The sequence below is a fragment of the Heterocephalus glaber genome, unplaced genomic scaffold, assembly GCF_053883595.1.
Source record: "Heterocephalus glaber isolate CG9 unplaced genomic scaffold, H.glaber_assembly_v1.0 deba00001497, whole genome shotgun sequence".
In the NCBI taxonomy this organism is placed as follows: domain Eukaryota; kingdom Metazoa; phylum Chordata; class Mammalia; order Rodentia; family Bathyergidae; genus Heterocephalus; species Heterocephalus glaber.
Genome location: NW_028258320.1, coordinates 15168460 through 15186775, shown reverse-complemented (window position 1 = coordinate 15186775; position 18316 = coordinate 15168460). Strand labels below are relative to the sequence as shown.

Sequence of the window (18316 nt, the reverse complement as noted above, 5' to 3'; positions counted from 1 at the left end):
CAAGTGGCCTTGAACTCAGGGCCTTCCTCTTGCCTCAGTCTCCTGAGTACTGGGATTACAGGCATGCACCACTACACCTGGCAGGTAAATGAAATCTTATGCATAAATATCATATTTAGGAAATCATTACTTCAGAATAAAAAAATGAAAACCATTTCCAAGAATAATTCACCAAAATCAAAGCTTTTTCTACTACTTTAAACAGATTATTGTTTATTTATATCATTATTTATATTACTTTAACTGTATTTTATGAGCTCACCAAATGAACTGTCTTTTTCAGAGCACATAACTGAATGTTTATTTTTCAAAAACTAAAATCTTTTAATCTAGCCAAAATTACTTTTCCATTAATAAACTATAATTAATTTTTAGAGTTTTTAATATTGAAAAAGACAGAAATGATTTGCCAAAAGTTGACAAGATGGTTAGTAATACAAATAAAAACCCAAGCTGGCCTAAGATTTCTAGGCTCAAGAAACCACCTGTCTCGGTCTCACAGGCAGCTGGGACTACAGGTATGCACAACCACAGCTGCCTTACACTTGTTTTACACTATAAAAGTGCTGGGCCTGGGATTTAGCTCAGTGGTTTTGCCGCCTGCTGGGCAAGCACAAGGACCCGAGTTTGAGCCCCAATATCCAAAAAAAAAAAGTAAAGAATTTCCACATGTATTTAGAAATATCTTTAAACAGAGATATTTTAAATTCTCTTCTGGAACTTTTGTTCAAAATACAGATGTTCCCAAAGCAAAAGGGATTAAATTAACTGACATCAGAACACATAAATTTTCTTCCATTTTGCATTTGAGATGGCTTTTTACTGTAATTTATGAGAGAAATAAATATTTACAGTGGTAGATACCAAACATCAACAGAGTTATTAAGTTCTCAAAATGGTAAAAAATTTTTATTTGTTAAAATATAGTCAATATTTTAAGGTTAAAGTTCCTTTTTTTTTCAGTAGTGGGGCTTGAACTCTGGTCCTTGTGCTTGCGCAGCAGGCGGCAAAACCACTGAGTTAAATCCCTGGCCAAACAGGGGATGGTAACACACGCCTGTAATCCCAGCTACTCAGAAGAATCTCAAGTTCAAATCCAGCCTGGGAAACTTAGCAAGACCCTGTCTGAAAATATAAATAAAAGAAAAAGGGATAGCTCATAGTAGGACACTTTGTCTAGCACAATCCCCATTACTGCAAAATGGGGGATTCATTTTTGCAGACAGAACAGAATAACATTCTATGATAGGATAGAAAATAAGCTCAAGCTTACCTGAAAAGCAGAATTAATTACAATGCTCAAAAGCACTGTATATGATGTCTCAAGTCTATCCAAATTGGTTTCTGTAAAACCTTACCATCTATTAGTGCAATAATCAAAATCATATTATTGCAAATTTAAGTTTTACTTATATTTTCTGATAGGTCATGATATTCTACTCCCAAATACAGCACCTTGGAATTTGAGCAAACAGCAGAAGGAGGAAGGTTCCTCAGATCTTCTCTCAAATAGGCTATAAAAAAATTCTATGACCTTCCTCTGAAATAGATGATGAGACTTTCATTCCAGAGGTGCCCTTCTTACACCTAAAGGAAAGGAACAGCCTTATCCTCAAAGTCACAGATATCAAGAAGTATCTGAACATCAGGTCTTGCTAAATTCCTCCCAGCTTATTTATTTATTTTTTTCCCCATTAGCTTTATTGGTACATTTTAGGTATAAAATACAGCTACATTCATCATTGAGATCTTGTACCATTACCTAAGTCTCTTGGTTCTTATTTTTTTTCCCCTTCCCTTGCCCTTCCTTCACCCCCTCCACCCTTCCCTATTTGCAAAGACCTTGTTTCCATTTTTTTCCTCTTCTCATATTTTTTCCTTTCCCTTTTTTCCCTTCCCCTACCCTTCCCAATTCCCCTGCTCTTTTAGACCTTTTCTTCCTGTTACACAATATCAGTTATACATTTTTTAAATTACAATATTAAGATCTAGGAGACATTACCATAGATTTTACAGAATTTAAAAGGATATAGAAAGCATATCACAAAAATCTTTTTTGAAATAAATTTGACAACTTCTAAGAAGTAACTTAGAAGACAAATTAATGAAACTAACTCTGGAGGAAATATAGAATCTGAATAGCACTTATTAAAGAAAGTATATTCCTAGCTTGAAAACCTACCTATATGACAACAACAGGCTCATAAACATTTTAACTGATAAATTATATCAAACATTTAAAGCAGAAAAAAGAAGGAACACTTCTCCCCTCATTTTAGGAACTCAACATTGTGCTAAACCTAAAACTGGATAAAGATAATAGAAGAAAAATGTATGAACAAAGATAGAAATTTGTTTAACAAAACAAACTCTTAGAAGTCAGATCTGGCAGTATATAGAAAGTGGTTTCACTATAGGGATGGCAGTGTTGGCTCAGCACTGGAAGATCCACCCCCAAAAGTAATCATTTCAACAGAGGAAAGGAGAAAGCCACATGATCCTGTCATCACCTGGAGAAAGAGCACTGGACTAAATTCTACAGCTGTTCAAGGCAAAAGCCACCAGGAGACCAGAAGTAGAACAGACCCTCTCAACAGATCAAAAGACATGCACTCCATACTTCCAACAAAAACTCCTTCTATGAATGGAGACGATACAATGCTTTCTCCTTAAAGTGGGGAACAAGGGCACATATGCCCACTATTCATCTGTCCATTAGAACCTGAAACATAGGTCCAAACCAAAATGGTCTGGCAATAAAATGACATAACTAGGATAGGATTGGCATGGCAGAAGCAAAATCTTTACATGTAGATGAAACGATCATCTACAGAGAAAACACCAAGAAATCTCTAGGAGCCCCTAGAACCTGTACCAGAATCCAGCAGGACCAGAAAACACAAGGCACATACAAAAATTCAGGTCTGTGCACACTTTCTATAAATGAAGAACTGGATATTGAAACTTAAAAGTCATGCAGGAGTACAAAGGACCCAGAAAAGCCAAAAACAAAAACAGTGTTGGAAGACATTTAGCACCCAATTTTAAGACTTCTTCTAAAGCTACAGTAATCAAGGCAGTGTTGGTGTAAGGAAAGACATATGGATCATTTGAATAAAACAGAGAATCTAGAAATAGAACCACACACACATGGTCCACTGAGTTTTGAAACACTATCCAACATTTTATCCAACATTTAGCATTTTATAGAATATAAACTCGATTCTAGAGCCAAGGAAGAGACAGTGTCTTCAGCAAATGGCACTAGAACACCTGGTATCCATATATAAAAAATTAACCTCAACCCTTTTTTTCCATACATGAAAATAACTTGAAGGGATCTATGAACCTAAATAAGAAAGCCTAAAAGTATAAAACTTTAAGAAGAAAGTATAAGGGAAAATATTTATGAATTCAGGGTAGGCAAGAACTACCTAGGATACAAAAAACATGATGTATAAAAGAAAAAACTTCATAAATGAGATTCCATCAAAATTTAGAACTTTAAATGACATCATTAAAATGAAAAGTAGTCCTTAAAGACCATATTTACAATGCATATAACCCATGACCAGAATATATAAAGAATTCTTAGAGCTCATTAATAGACAACCCAATTAAAATGTAGACATAAGAAGATGATAAACAGTCAATATAGCACAAGGAATGGTGTGCAATTCTAGAATCAGAAAAATACCAACCAGTACAATAATAAGATTGAATTATACACTCATGAGCGAGATGAAGTCAAAAGTTTTAAAAGCCTTGTCATGACTTTTTCTTTTTGTTCGATTCTCCCCCTTTGCATTTAATTTGTCACACCCAATGGATTCATTCTGCTGGGTTTCCTGGGGTTGTGATCCTCATTGTCTTTTCCTAGGGTATTGTCTAAAATTTTTTGGAGTGCCGGTTTGGTATTCATGAAGTTCCTGAGGTGCTCTTTATCATCAAAGTATCTTATTTCTCCATCAATTTTGAAAGATAGTTCTGCAGGGTACATCAATCTGGGTTGGAGGCAGTTTTCTTTTAGGGCTTGGAATATGTCACTCCAAGCTCTTCTTGCCTTGAGGGTTTGCATTGAGAAGTCTGCTGTGATTCTGATGGGCTTTCCTTTGTATGTGATTTGTTTCTTTTCTCTCACTGCTTGTAGAATTTTATTCTTCTGTTGGATTTCTGGAATCCTATTATATGCCTATGTGTAGATTTTTTTTGATTAAGGCTAGCTGGAGTCCTATATGCCTCACTTATCTGTATGTCAAGTTCTTTTCCCCTCCTTGGGAGGTTTTCTGCCATCACTTCTGTGAACAGTTTTTTTGTGTTATTTGCACTCTCTCCTGTTTCTTCATTGACTCCAATCAGTCTTGTTATTCTTCTTTGCATCGTCTAGCAGCTGCTGGATTGATTTCTCGTGTTCCCTTACAATTTTAAAGCAATTTTTCTTTTCCTGTACACTAATTGCAATTTATCTTCTATATGTGAAATTCTATCCTCACATTGGTTCATTCTGCTGCACAGACTTTCGATGGAGTTTTTAATCTCTTGGAAATCTGTTTGTATCTGTTTTATGGATTCCATTTGTTTCCTATGTTAGGATTCCATCATGTTCCTCAGATCCTCTATTTTTTTATGTGTCCTCTCTAGATTTATTAATCATGTCTTACACCATGAGCAAAATCTTTGCTGTTATCTGAGTAATTATTTCTGATTTCATTTTTCCCAGATCCTATTTGTTGCCAGTTCAGAGAGTCCAGGTGGTTGAGTATCAGAGTGTTCCATCTCATTTCCCTTTGGGGTTGCTGTAGGTGATCTGGAAGTCTGTTTTTGAGGCTTGTTTATGTGTCTTCTCATTTCCACGGGGGTGGGGGGTGTGCTTCTGGCACCCACATGGCTCACCCCTGCCCTAGAAGCTTGGGATGGCAGCAGGGGAGCTTCCTTCCGGGTTCTGGGACCGGCTCAGCTTCTCTGCCCTAGGAGTTTGGGATGGCAGTGGGGGAGCTTCCTTCCGGGTTCTGGGACCGGCTGAGCTTCACTGTCCTAGGAGCCTGGGATGAAGGCCGGGAGCTTCCTTCCGGGTTCTGGGACCGGCTGAGCTTCACTGTCCTAGGAGCCTGGGATGAAGGCCGGGAGCTTCCTTCCGGGTTCTGGGACCGGCTGAGCTTCTCTGCCCTAGGAGCCTGGGATGGAGGCTGGGAGCTTCATTCCAGGTGCTGGGACTGGCGGAGCTTCACTGCCCTAGGAGTCTGGGATGGAGGCGGGGGAGCTTCCTTCTGGGTGCTGGGACCGGCTCACCTTCACTGCCCTAGGAGCCTGGGATGGAGGCCAGGAGTTTCCTTCCAGGTGCTGGGTCCAGCTGAGCTTCACTGCCCTAGGAGCCTGGGATGGAGGCTGGGAGCTTCCTTCCGGGTGCTGCTCCTCCCAGTGTATTACCATTACATCACACCCTCTGTCTAATCATACTTTTGAATGACAGCATAAAAATACACAGGTTTCTTTGGTTTTTTCGCTCTTCATTTCTAAAGGCTCTCTGTCAGGTAAAACTTTAAATTTTTAGACTTTTCTCTTGTTACTCTGTTTTTTGTTTTTGTTTTTTGATACCAGGGATTGAACTCAGGTCCTTGCGCTTGCAAGTCAGGTGGCAGAACCACTGAGCTAAATCCCTGGCCCCTATTTTTGTTTTTTCGATAGAGGCCTCAGCAATGAACCTATTGAAGGGTGAGAAAAAATATTTTTTAATGTGACAAGTGGGCAAGGGGTGCATACAGCAGAGAGAGGAAATTATAATATGTATATGGTGATGTTTAAGGTTAATATATCAAGGACATAAGACTCTGCCCCTACAAAGTAAGGGAATACTGAATCAGTATAGTATTCTGTATAAACCTGCTATGACTTACAGCAGTGATCATCAAATTTTTGAGAGGTGGGCATGGTGGCACATCCCTATAATCTACCTCAGAACTATGGAGGCTGGAGCAGGAAGATCTTAAGTTCCAGGCCTGCTTAGGCTATACAGTGAGTTCAAGGCTGGCCTGAATTACATAGACTAGATCTCAAAAAAAAATTTTTTTTCCTTTGAGCATCTCCTAAAGTACTTGTTAAAAATCTGTGTACTTCTTCCATAATTTTCTGGTTAACTAAAGTTTTTATAACCTAGTTTGAAATGATTTCACCATGTCACACTTAAAATATTGGTAATTTATGGAAATTGATTACTTTTTAACGTATCCAGTGGAATCTAAATACCATAACAACTTGGCATCCACCACTATCTGCTTTTAAAATACAAGAAATAGATTGTAATACTTGAAAATTTTACAACATTCTTTTCTCCCTTAAACTTGAATTTTCATTCCATTATTATCCTAGAACAGCAGTTCTCAACAGAAGTGGAAGAGCAAGTCCCCAGAGGTGATGGCAGGGAAATCTGCTTACCAGGGGACGACTGGCAATGTCTGGCAACATTTTTAACTGTCACAAATGGAGAAAGGATGATGGGCATCTAACGGGTGCCAGAGATGCTGCTAAACACCCTACACAGCTCAAACTGCCCTGAACAACAAAGAATGGTCTGATTCAAAATGTCAATGTTTCAAGACTGAGAAACCACCTCTTAAAGTGATACATTTTTATACCTGAAAGTGTTCTACTCATCCCTCTGTACTTCTTTAAAATAAAAATGTTTTTAAAACTAATTTCATTGGTATATTTTAGGTATACAATATGATGACATTCATCATTGGAAATGTACACCTTTACATACTCTCTTGGTTCTTATTTTCCCCCTGTCCCCTGCTCTCCCTTCAACCCCTCTATCGCTCTCTATTTACAAAGACTTTGTTTCCATTTTTCCCTTTTCTCATATTTTTTCCTTTCCCCTCTTTCCTTTCCCCTACCCCTCCCACTTCCCCTTCCCCTTTGTCCCTTTTTTTCCTATTTCACATTATCTATTATACCTTTTAGTCCTTATTTACACTTTCAGTTTCTCACACCAGAGAAACTATTCGGTATGTACATGTGTCCTATTAATTTCACTTAAGAGTATCACTTCAATGTGTATCCATTTAGCTATAAATGCTTCTAATTTCTCATTTTTTATGGCTGAGTAGTGCTCCATTTTATTAAAAAACCACATTTTCTTTATCCAGTCTCCAGCTGATGGGTAATTGGGCTGTTTCCAAGTTTTAGCTATTACAAACTGTGCTGCTATGAAAATGGGTGCACATATATCACTGTAGTATGATTCTTTTAATTCTTTGGGGAAGATACCCAGCAGGGGAATAGGTGGGTCAAATGCGACTTCCAGTCCTAGTTCTTTGAGGTATCTCCATACTGATTTCCACAGTGGTTGCACCAGTAATAATATTTATATAATTGAGAAAAAATATAGATTTTTCTGTGACGTAAAAGGCTTGTTTGGGCCAAGAATCTAGCTCAGAGGCCCAGCACCTGCCTGGCAGGCACAAGGCCCTGAGTTCAATTCCTAGTACCAAAAAAAAAAGGCCTGTTTAGTAGTATTATTACAATTATTAGTACACATTAATCTAAATAAACTGATTAAACAATCACTATCAAATGTAAAAAATACATTTAAATGTTTCTAATGAGATGGCTGGTGCTTATATTTTTAATTAGTTTTATCTGTGGCTATTACTTAGATTTAAAATAAAATAATTTACTGCAATGATACTTCTATTTTCATATTTATGAGCAACAGAAATCTTTTTATATAAGTCAATGAAAAAGGACTTCTGTTGCAATGTTACTCAATTCTGTGAGCTCGTCCTAAGTTGTGTACCTGAGTTACACCATGATCTATTTTCAAAAATTACTTTAGTGATCTATGGGCTAAAAACCTAATTTAGAGTCTCTTCAAACATTGCTAAATTTGAAACTGATTGACTTGTTATGTAGTCCTTCAAGGTATTTATTTTCTTAATATCTACAGCTACTGGAGACCCAGAGATTTTTAAACCCAACTTTCCAACAGGGCCCAAATGAAACATCTTTAGGAACTTCTTTTACTTCAATGTGAGAATACGATTTCACTTAGCAGGGTTTAAGGAGCCTCACTAGGCATTTTGCAATCTAATAAATCACTCTGGCAGTCGATTAATTGCCCCATAACCATGTCTTTTTATTAGTCCATCATAAAAATTCAAGCAAAGGTGTCTTTAAATACCTACACCTAACAGTCTGGGTCTTAGAAATCATATCATGGACTCTGTTGAAATTAGACCCAAATATGATTCAAGTTCCCTCCACTGCTACCTTACCTCTTAGATACTCTGTACTGTGCTGTGGTCAATTTTCCAGTCTCAGGGTCATGTACTGTAGCTCGGCTCAGCTACAAAAAAAAAAAAGAGAAAGGACAAGGACTTACTCTAGTAGCAGGCAATTTTGGGCTTGTTTGTTTTGTTTTGTTTTGCCAAGCCACAGGTGATTGGAAGGATTCAGACTGCGCTGGAAGGCAGGTAATAGTTTCAAAAACATTTAGAAAGGTGGCGGTCAGAACAGCCACTTCGAAGTCAAGAGAAAAATGGGTTGACAGTTATTTGATATATATTTATTGTCCTTTCACTTTTTTTAAGAAAATCTTTTGAAGCTTTATGTAAATGATATATATAGCACTGGGTTTCACAGGCGCTTTCCCAGATCTAGAAGTTTAATGTTCTTTAAATATTTTGAAAAAAAATTTAGTCTGAAGTTCATTTTTTTAACTCACATAAAACTGTTATTCAACCTCTATGCAAAGTAAAAGGCATCTAAATTCAAGTGATTTTTGGAAGACTGAATTCAAAAGCATAATTCTTTCCATTGCCAACTTTTGAGTCAGCAAAATAAAACTCCAACGGGAGGAACAGAGATTACTCCACAATGACCATAATATTTTATAAGACATAAGACCAACACAATCACCATGGAGGAGGATCTGCATCACTGCAGCCCTTACAAATATGAGAGCTGCATAAGCACAGATTCTCAGATTAACCCGGCTGCTGCTTTTTATTTCCCTCTTTGACAACAAAGAGGAAAAAGAAAACAAGTATCAGGCTCTTTCCTGGATATTCGAAACCTAATCTTAAAAAAAAGCAAGCATATTAATTTGCTAAATATAACAGACCGGTTAAAGATTAAAAACAGAACTTCTAGTTAAAGGTAAAAGCTTGTGAAACACGAAGCAGTTTATCCATGCGTTATCCTGCTCATGGGTAAGGCAGCGATTTGAGCTGGAGACTGAAAATGACCTACTTCCCCTAAATGAATAAAAATTCCTGTAGGATGTACAAAACACTCATTAGAGGGGAAAATATGGAACACACACATCTCTTACCTTTTGCTAATTCTGTAATGTACCGTCTCCAAGTCTCCTGTTATTGGGTTTGAAATGGTGGCTCGCCTCAGCTGTGAAGCCAACCATCAAAACAGATGCATTACAAGACAAAACATGAATCATATTTATCCAACCAGTCAGAACTCTGGTGTATTGTTCTAACAAAAGAAGGTGAATAGAGGAAATAACTCCATATACTTCCAGTCACCTTGAGTGGAGCCATGAAAGCCAGTTGGTTTTTCGATGTTGTGTTTGTTTTGGTACTGGAGATTGAATTCCGGGCCTGTTCATTGAGCTACACCCCCAATCCCCTTTTTAAATTTTTATTATTTTGAGACAAGGTCTCACTAAATTGCTAAATTGTCCAGGCTGGGCTTGAACTTGTGATCCTCCTGCCTCAGCCTCCCAGAGGGCTGGGATTACACGTGTGCAACACTATGTGTCGCTAAGATTTTTACATCTTTTTAAAATGATATATTGTTTTGGTGTTACATGAATAGAGGGTATATAAATAAGAAGATTGAAAATTTTAAATTTCAGGGGTTAAAGAATATGATAATGAAGAAAAGAAATTTCCAAAATTTGAAGTTAAATTATAGCAATAGGAATATAATATAGTTAATGATATATTCCAAAACTTTCAAGATTAAATTAATTAAAATTACTTTTAGCTATAGAACTGTATACAAAGGTTAATACTACTGAAAATTATTTTGAGGTCAATCTTTTCTCCCTTAAAGATAGCCACTCAATAACATACAGTAAAATAATCTGAGCAGAAAGGTAAATAAAAGTAATTCATCAATGTTAAAACAACAGGAAAGACATGACAGCCAAGGCAATCATTTCAAACATTTTTAAACTTCTGAGGTTAACAAAAGGGAAATTTTAAGGTCACTTAATTTACTGATCACAAAATAATCTAAACTGAGGAATCTCCTTTGAAGACTGAACTCTTCAAACCCAGAGACTAATTCTGAGTGAATACAGTAAGATCCTGGCTTATGAACATTCGACTTTGTGAACTTTCACAGGTGTACTGTATAAACTCACTTTGTCAGGCTGAGGAAAAAACTCCAACTCAATGAACGTTCTCCTGGAATGGAACTCATTTGTAAGTTGGGGACTTACTGTATTCTACCAAGACATTTTGGTAAAGTGGGTTTTATTAACCACAAATAAAGGATAGAAATTCAAAAAAGAATAACAATATAAGTAGCAGTCTGCTTGGTAGCAGATTTACTAGAATTCCCTTGAATAGCATCCACATGTATTAGACGAGTCTTTTGCATTTATAATCTTTCTTTGATAAAGTGTATCAATAAGGAAAAGCAGTAAAACTTTTTTTTTCTTAAAATTCTTTCATTGGTACATTTTAGGTATACAACACAATTACATTTCTCATTGGGAACTTGTACCTTTACACAATGCATCTTGGTTCTTATTTTTTCCCCATTCCTAGCCCTCCCTTCACGCCCTCCACCCTTTCCTATTTACAAAGACTTTATTTCCATTTTTTCCATTTCTCATCATTTTTCCTTTCCCTTCTTTCCTTTCCCCTGCCCCTCCCATTACCCCTACCCCTTTGGACCTTTTCTTCCTATTTTGCATTATCGATTATTCATTGTAATCATTGGTACATTTTAGGTATACAATGTAATGACATTCATCATTTGAAATTTGCACCTTTACATAATCTCTTGGTTCTTATTTTTCACCCTTGCCCAGTCCTCCCTTCAACGCCTCCATTCCTCCCTATTTACAAAGATTTTGTTCCTATTTTTTCATTTTCTCATATTAATTCCATTCCCTTTTATCCTTTCCCCCACCCCTCCCACTTCCTTCCCCTTTGCCCCTTTTCTTCCTATTTCACATTACCTACTATACATTTTAGTCCTTCTTTACACTTTCTGTTTCTCACGCTAGAGAAACTATTCGGTATTTATACGTGTGTGTCCTATTTATTTCATTTAAGGGTATCGCCTCAATGTGCATCCACTTAGCTATAAAAGTCTCTAATTTCTCATTTTTTATGGCTGAGCAGTAATCCATTTTATTTAAAAAACCACATATTCTTTATCCAGTCTCCAGTTGATGGGCATTTGGGGTGTTTCCAAGTTTTAGCTATCACAAACTGTGCTGCTATGAACATAGGTGCACATATATCACTGTGGCATGATTCTTTTAATTCTTTGGGGAAGATCCCCAGCAGTGGAATAGCGGGCTCAAATGAGACTTCCAGTCCTAGTTCTTTGAGGTATCTCCATACTGATTTCCTCAGTGGTTGCACCAGTCTACACTCCCACCAGCAGTAGAACAGGGTTCCTCTTTCCCCACAGCCCCACCAGCATTTGTTCTTTTTTTTTTTTTTTTTTTTGGTACCAGGGATCGAACTCAGGTCCTTGCACTTGCGCAGCAGGCAGCGAAACCACTGAGCTAAATCCCCGGCCCCTACCGCCAGCATTTATTATTGGTTGATTTCATGATAGCAACCATTCTTTCTGGAGTGAGGTGGAATCTCAGTGTTGTTTTCATTTGCAGGTCTCGAATGACCAGTGATGTTGAACATTTTTTCATGTATTTATTTGCTATTTCTACTTCTTTATCTGAGAAATGTCTGTTCATTTCAGATTCCCATTTTTGGATTGGGTCTTTAAATTTGAGAGATCTGATCTTTTTAAGTTCTTTATAGATTCGAGATAGACCTTTGTCTGAGTAAAAGCAGGTGAAGATTTTTTCCCACATTGTGGGTTGTCTCTTCACACTGCTGGTGGTTTCTCTTGCTGTGCAGAAGCTTTTTAATAAGAAGAGATCTCACTTGTTGATCGTTTGTGCTAGTTCACAGGCAACTGAGGTTTTGTTCATAAAATCTTTTCCTACACCGATGTCTTCAAGAGTTCTACCTAACCTCTGTTCCAACTGGTTCAGCATTTCTATTTTAATATTTAGATCTTTAATCCATTTGGATTTTAGTTTAGTGCATGGCGAGAGATATAGGTCTAGTTTTAACCTTTGGCAAGTTGAAAACCAATTTTTCCTGCACCATTTATTAAAGAGGCTATCTTTCCTCCAGTGAGGGTGTCTGGCTCCTTTATTGAAGATGAGATGGCTGAGTGTGTCTGGCATTGTTTCTGCATCTTCTAATCTGTTCCACTGGTCCTCAGGTCTGTTTCTTTGCCAGTACCATGCTGTTTTTATCACAGTAGCTTTGTAGTAAAGTTCCAGGTTGGGGATTGTGATACTCCCTGCCATGTCTCTGTTACCTAGAATTGCTTTTGCTATTCTGGGTCTCTTCTTGCTCCAAATGAATTTCTGGATTGTTTTCTCAAGGTCCATGAAGTATGCTGCTGGGATCTCAACTGGAATTGAATTGAATCTATATAGCAGTTTTGGAAGTATGGCCATTTTCACTATATTAATCCTTCCTACACAGGAGCAAGGGATGTCTGTCCATTTTCTGATATCATCTTCAATCTCTCTTTTCAGAGTGCTATAGTTTTCAGAGAAGAGGTCTTTGATTTCTTTTGTTAGGATGATTCCTAGGTATTTCAGTTTTTTGGATGCTATTGTGAAAGGATTTGCCCTATTTCTCTCTCAGTGAGTCTGTCATTGGTGTAGAGGAAAGCTATTGATTTTTGTGTGTTGACCTCGTAACCAGCTACTTGACTGAATTTGGTTATTAAGTCTAGAAGACTTTTGGTGGAATTCTTGGGGTCTTCTGTATAGAGTATCATGCCATCTGCAAATAATGACAATTTGACTTCTTCATTACCTATCTTAATTCCTTTTATTTCTTTCTCTTGTCTAATTGTTGTGGCTAATGTTTCCAAAACTATATTGAACAAGAGTGGTGATAGTGGACATCCTTGTCTTGTTCCTGATTTTCGTGTGAAGGATTTCAGTTTTTGACCATTTAGTATGATACTGGCTGTTGGTTTTTCATAGATGGCTTCTATCAGTTTGAGGGAGAGACCATCTATTCCAATTTTTTGTAGGGTTTTTATCATAAATGCATGTTGGATTTTGTCAAATGCTTTTTCTGCGTCTATGGAGATAATCTTATGGTTTTTGTCCTTGGTTCTTTTGATACAGTGTATTACATTGATTGATTTGCATATGTTGAACCATCCCTGCATCCCTGGGATGAATCCCACTTGATCAGGGTGTATGATCTTCTTGATGATCTTCTGCATTCTGTTTGCCATTATCTTATTAAGGATTTTTGCATCTATGTTCATTAGTGAGATTGCCCTATAGTTCTCTTTTTGGGTTGGGTCTTTCTCTGCTTTGGGGATGCTTGCTTCCAGGAATGAATTTGGGAGTATTGCTTCCCTTTCAATTTCATTGAAGAGTTTAAACAGTAGTGGCAGCAGGTCCTCTCTAAATGTCTTGTAGAATTCAGCAGTGAAGACATCAGGGCCCAGGATTTTCTTAATTGATAAGTTTTTAATTACACTTTCAATTTCATTGGTTGATATTGGGTTGTTCAGAATTTTTAGGTCTTCTTCGTTCAACTTTGGTAATTTATATGTATCTAGGAATCTGTCCATTTCTTCTGTGTTGTCCATCTTATTGGTGTATAGGTTCTGGAAGTAGGTATTGATGATCCTCTGGATTTCTGCTGGGTCTGTTGTCATTTCACCCTTTTCATTCCTAATTGCATGGATTTGGGCCTTTTCTTTCCTTTTTCTGATAAGGTTGGCCAAGGGTTTGTCAATTTTGTTAATTCTTTTGAAGAACCAACTCTTGGCTTCATTGATTTTTTGTGTCGTTCTCTTAGTCTCCATTGCATTGATTTCTCCTCTGATCTTTATAATTTCCTCCCTTGTATGAGCTTTGAGGTTGTCTTGCTCTTCTTTTCCTAGAAGCTTGAGGTTCAGCATCAGGTTGTTTAATTGGGCTTGTTCTGTTTTCCTAATATGTGTATTCACTGCTATGAATTTCCCTCATAAGACTCCTTTCATTGTGTCCCATAGATTCCAATATGTTGTATTGTCATTGTCATTTAATTGAAGGAACTGTCTGATTTCTTCTTTAATTTCCTCTATGACCCACTGGTTATTCAGAAGTGTGTTGTTCAATTTCCACGTGTTTATGAAATTTTTGGAGTTTCTTTTGCTATGGATCTCCAATTTCATCGCACTATGGTCTGATAATATACAGGGGATAACTTCAATTCCTTTGCACTTACTTAAACATGTTCTATGTGTGAGTATGTGGTCTATTTTGGAGAATGACCCATGTGCAGCTGAGAAGAATGTGTATTCTGATTTTGTGGGGTGGAAGACTCTGTAAACATCTGTTAAGTTCATTTGTTCAAGAGTTTGATTGAGTTCTAGTATTTCATTACTTATTTTTAGTCTAGTTGATGTATCTATTTGTGACAGTGGGGTGTTGAGGTCCCCCACTACAATTGTATTAGTGCATATATGACTTTTCATGTTTGTTAGTGTTTGTTTTATATAGTTTGCCGCACTAGTGTTTGGTGCATAGATATTTATGATTGTCATCTCTTCCTCTTGGATTCTTCCCTTTACAAGGATGTAGTGTCCTTCTTCATCTCTCTTAATCAGTGTTGATTTGAAAGCTACTTGATCTGCAAAGCGGACAGCTACTCCTGCTTTTTTTCGGGTTCCTGTCACATGCAGTATTGTTTTCCACCCTTTAACTTTCAGTCTATGAGTTTCCTTTTGAATGAAGTATGTTTCTTGTATGCAGCATATTGTTGGATTTTGCTTCTTGACCCATTCTGCCAGTCTATTTCTTTTGATTGGTGAATTGAGACCATTAACATTGATGGTTATAACTGAAACGTATTGACTTGTCATTGCCATGACTTTTTCTTTTTGTTGGGTTCACCCCCTTTACATTTAATTCCTTGTCCTGCCAGATGGGTTCATTCTGCTTTGCTTCCTGGGGTTGTGATCCTCAATGTCTGTTCCTAGGTTATTGTGTAAAATTTTTTGGAGTGCTGGTTTGGTATTCACGAAGATCATAAGGTGCTCTTTGTCATGAAAGTATCTTATTTCTCCATCAATTTTGAAAGATAGTTTTGCAGGGTACATTAATCTGAGTTGGAGGCTGTTTTCTTTTAGGGCTTGGAATATGTCACTCCAAGCTCTTCTTGCCTTGATGGTTTGTGTTGAGAAGTCTGCTGTGATTCTGATGGGCTTTCCTTTGTATGTGATTTGTTTCTTTTCTCTAACTGCCTGTAGAACTTTGTTTTTCTGTTGAGTTTCTGGAATCTTAATAATCATATGCCTATGTGTAGATTTTTTTTGATTAAGGCTAGCTGGAGTCCTATATGCCTCACTTATCTGTATGTCAAGTTCTTTTCCCCTGCTTGGGAAGTTTTCTGACATTACTTCTGTGAAGAGTTTTTTTTTATGTCATCTGCACTCTCTCCCGTTTCTTCATTGACTCCAATCAGTCTTATGTTATTCTTCTTTGCATCATCTAGCAGCTGCTGGATTGATTTCTCGTGCTCCCTTATAATTTTGAAGCAATTTTTCTTTTCCTGGTCATTAACTGCAATCTTATCTTCTATATCTGAAATTCTGTCCTCACATTGGCTCATTCTGCTGTGTAGACTTTCAATGGAGTTTTTCATCTCCTGGAAATCTATTTGCATTTGTTTTATGGATTCCATTTGTTTCCTATGTTGGGATTCCATCATGTTCCTCAGCTCCTCTCTAGATTTATTAATCATGTCTTGCACTAGGAGCACAATTTCTCCTGTTATCTGAGAAATTATTTCTGATTTCATTTTTTCTAGATCCTCTTTTGTTGCCATTTCAGTGGGTCCAGGTGGTTGAGTATCTGAGTGTTCCATCTCATTTCCCTTTGAGGTTGCTGTAGGTGATCTGGAAGTCTGGTTTTGAGACTTATTTATGTGTTTTCTCCTTGTGACTGGGGGGGGGGGTGCTGTTGGCACCCGCGCAGCTCACCTCCTCTGAGCTGAGAGAGGTGGGACAGTGGCTGGGAGCGGCAGTAGGGATGGTGGCCCGGAAGCCCCTTCCTCTGGGCTGGGAAAGGCGGGATGGATGGTGGCCCGGAAGCCCCTTCCTCTGGGCTGGGAAAGGCGGGATGGATGGTGGCCCGGAAGCCCCTTCCTTTGGGCCAGGAGCAGCAGGACAGAAAGTGGCCCAAAAGCCACTTCCTCTGGGCTGCGAATGGCGGGACAGACAGTGGCCCAAAAGCCCTTTCCTCTGGGCTCCCAGTGGCAGGAGGGATGGTCAGTAAAACTTTTTAATCATTTGACTATTTACTTTGCAGTACAAATACCTAGATAATTAAAATATTTATATTACAACAAGGGTCGGCAAACCCAAATTCAGCTGCCTCTTGTTTTCAGAAATGAAGTTGTTTTGGAATATAGACACCCTCATTCATTTTCATATTTTCTTTGGCTGCTTTTACATTACAGTGATAGAGCCGAGTAGTTGTGACAGAGACCATATGGTCAGCAAAGCCTAAAAAATAGTTACTATCTTGATCTTTACAGAAAAAAAAATTATCAGCCCCTGTGTAATGAGAGCAAAACTAAGCTTAGCACTGATTTAACAGTCTCTTTATGGACGCGACAGTGGTTTGTATTTTACTATCAATAAGATGAGCTATTAAAAGCAAGATGATGGAGAAAAGGCAAAGTCATAAAGGGTTGTCTTCCCCACATTCTCTCACAAAAGAAGAATGTCTGTGCTGAACACTGAGTTTATAGGATTGGGCTTCACCCACTTAACTATTTTTCTTAGTAAAATAAATGACCTATGTTGAAGTCAGAAAACTATGATGTCACCATTTAAAGAGTAGCATGATGCTTGCACCCAATTATATTTTTCTACTACAGTATTAATGTGCCTAAGAAGGAATAAAAATACTTCAAATATTCTTTCAGATAAAAACATAGAAGATATGAAGAAGATGAGCTAGGGATGTAGCCCAAGGACAGTGCTTGTCCAGCATGTTAGACGCCCTGCGTTCAATCTCCAGCACCACAAAAAAAGAAAAAAGAAAAAGATTAAGCTGAGTTTAGGGTAATCTCTGAGATTAAGGTGACAAAGTATATAGAAAAGTTATTCAGTAAGACAGTGAAAACTTTTTGTGAAGGGTAAATAAAAATCTCATCTATGATTTTCATAATTCAGTGTTAAATGCCCAGTTGTAGAGTATGTTACTCGTGGCAACAACTAAGAGCAACTGGCATACAAAGAACATAATTAACAAGTCCATTATGTTGCAGCAACAGTATCTAAAACTATCTGTGGAGTTAGTGCCATATCAATTATCCTGTTATCCTACAAATGAAAAACTGATACAAAGGTACAGTAAGTTGAGGAGAAAAAAAAACTCACCCTTGGTTTTGCTAGGTCTTTGACAATTTCAATTTCTGCATCAGAAATAATATCATGGAAGCGAATAATACGAGGCTTGTCCCACTCATCCTCCTGTTTGGCTGGAGCCAGAATAAATTTAGGATTCCGGTTTCCATCATGGTAGCGGCAAAACAGTTTTTTTTGTCTTCGAGGAGTCTAAACATAAAGAGAATGATAAATATATTAATTATATATACACACACATATATATACACATACAATATATACACATGTACACACATATATGTACATATATGTATGTCTTTGCAGTATGGAGGACTAAACCAGTGGACATTCATGCTTAGGTACAACTCTGGCACTTTTTGTTTTAAATCTTGAAACAGGGTCTTGCTAAGTTGCCTAGGCTGGGCTCAAACTTAGGATCTTGCAGCCTCAGCCTCCCAGAGTTCAGGGATTACAGGTATGCATCACCATACCTGGCTAAGAGTTATAATATTTTTAATACCTATCCCTGTGCAGACACAAAACAATAATCATGTTTGCATATATACAGAATATATTTGGAAGAATAAATAAGCAGTACTCTGCTAATATTTGGTATCAAATAGTTTTCAGGATTAAAAATTTTTATTAATGATTATTTTCTGGG

At 37.5% G+C, this 18316-nt stretch overlaps 1 protein-coding gene and 1 long non-coding RNA gene across 6 annotated transcripts in view; one reads left to right on the top strand and one right to left on the bottom strand.

Annotated features, from left to right (window-relative positions):
• LOC110349577 (uncharacterized) overlaps nt 1–6550 on the top strand; it is a 65370-nt gene extending 58820 nt beyond the window's left edge. The window contains exon 3 of the long non-coding RNA XR_002395603.2: nt 6367–6550. This is a non-coding gene — a long non-coding RNA (uncharacterized LOC110349577). The remainder of the gene's footprint in view (nt 1–6366) is intronic.
• The window catches only part of P4ha1 (prolyl 4-hydroxylase subunit alpha 1), an 84467-nt gene that overhangs the window by 31009 nt on the left and 35142 nt on the right, over nt 1–18316 (bottom strand). For 3 of the 5 annotated variants that reach the window (XM_004846261.4, XM_021259613.2, XM_021259614.2), the window contains 2 exons: nt 17686–17862; nt 9332–9402 (listed from right to left, as the gene is read on the bottom strand). In XM_004846261.4, coding sequence (XP_004846318.1) covers nt 9332–9402; nt 17686–17862 — 248 coding nt within the window. Of the gene's footprint in view, nt 1–8273; nt 8345–9331; nt 9403–17685; nt 17863–18316 lie in introns of all 5 variants that reach the window. The other 2 variants (XM_087185420.1, XM_004846260.4) reach the window with 1 other exon arrangement.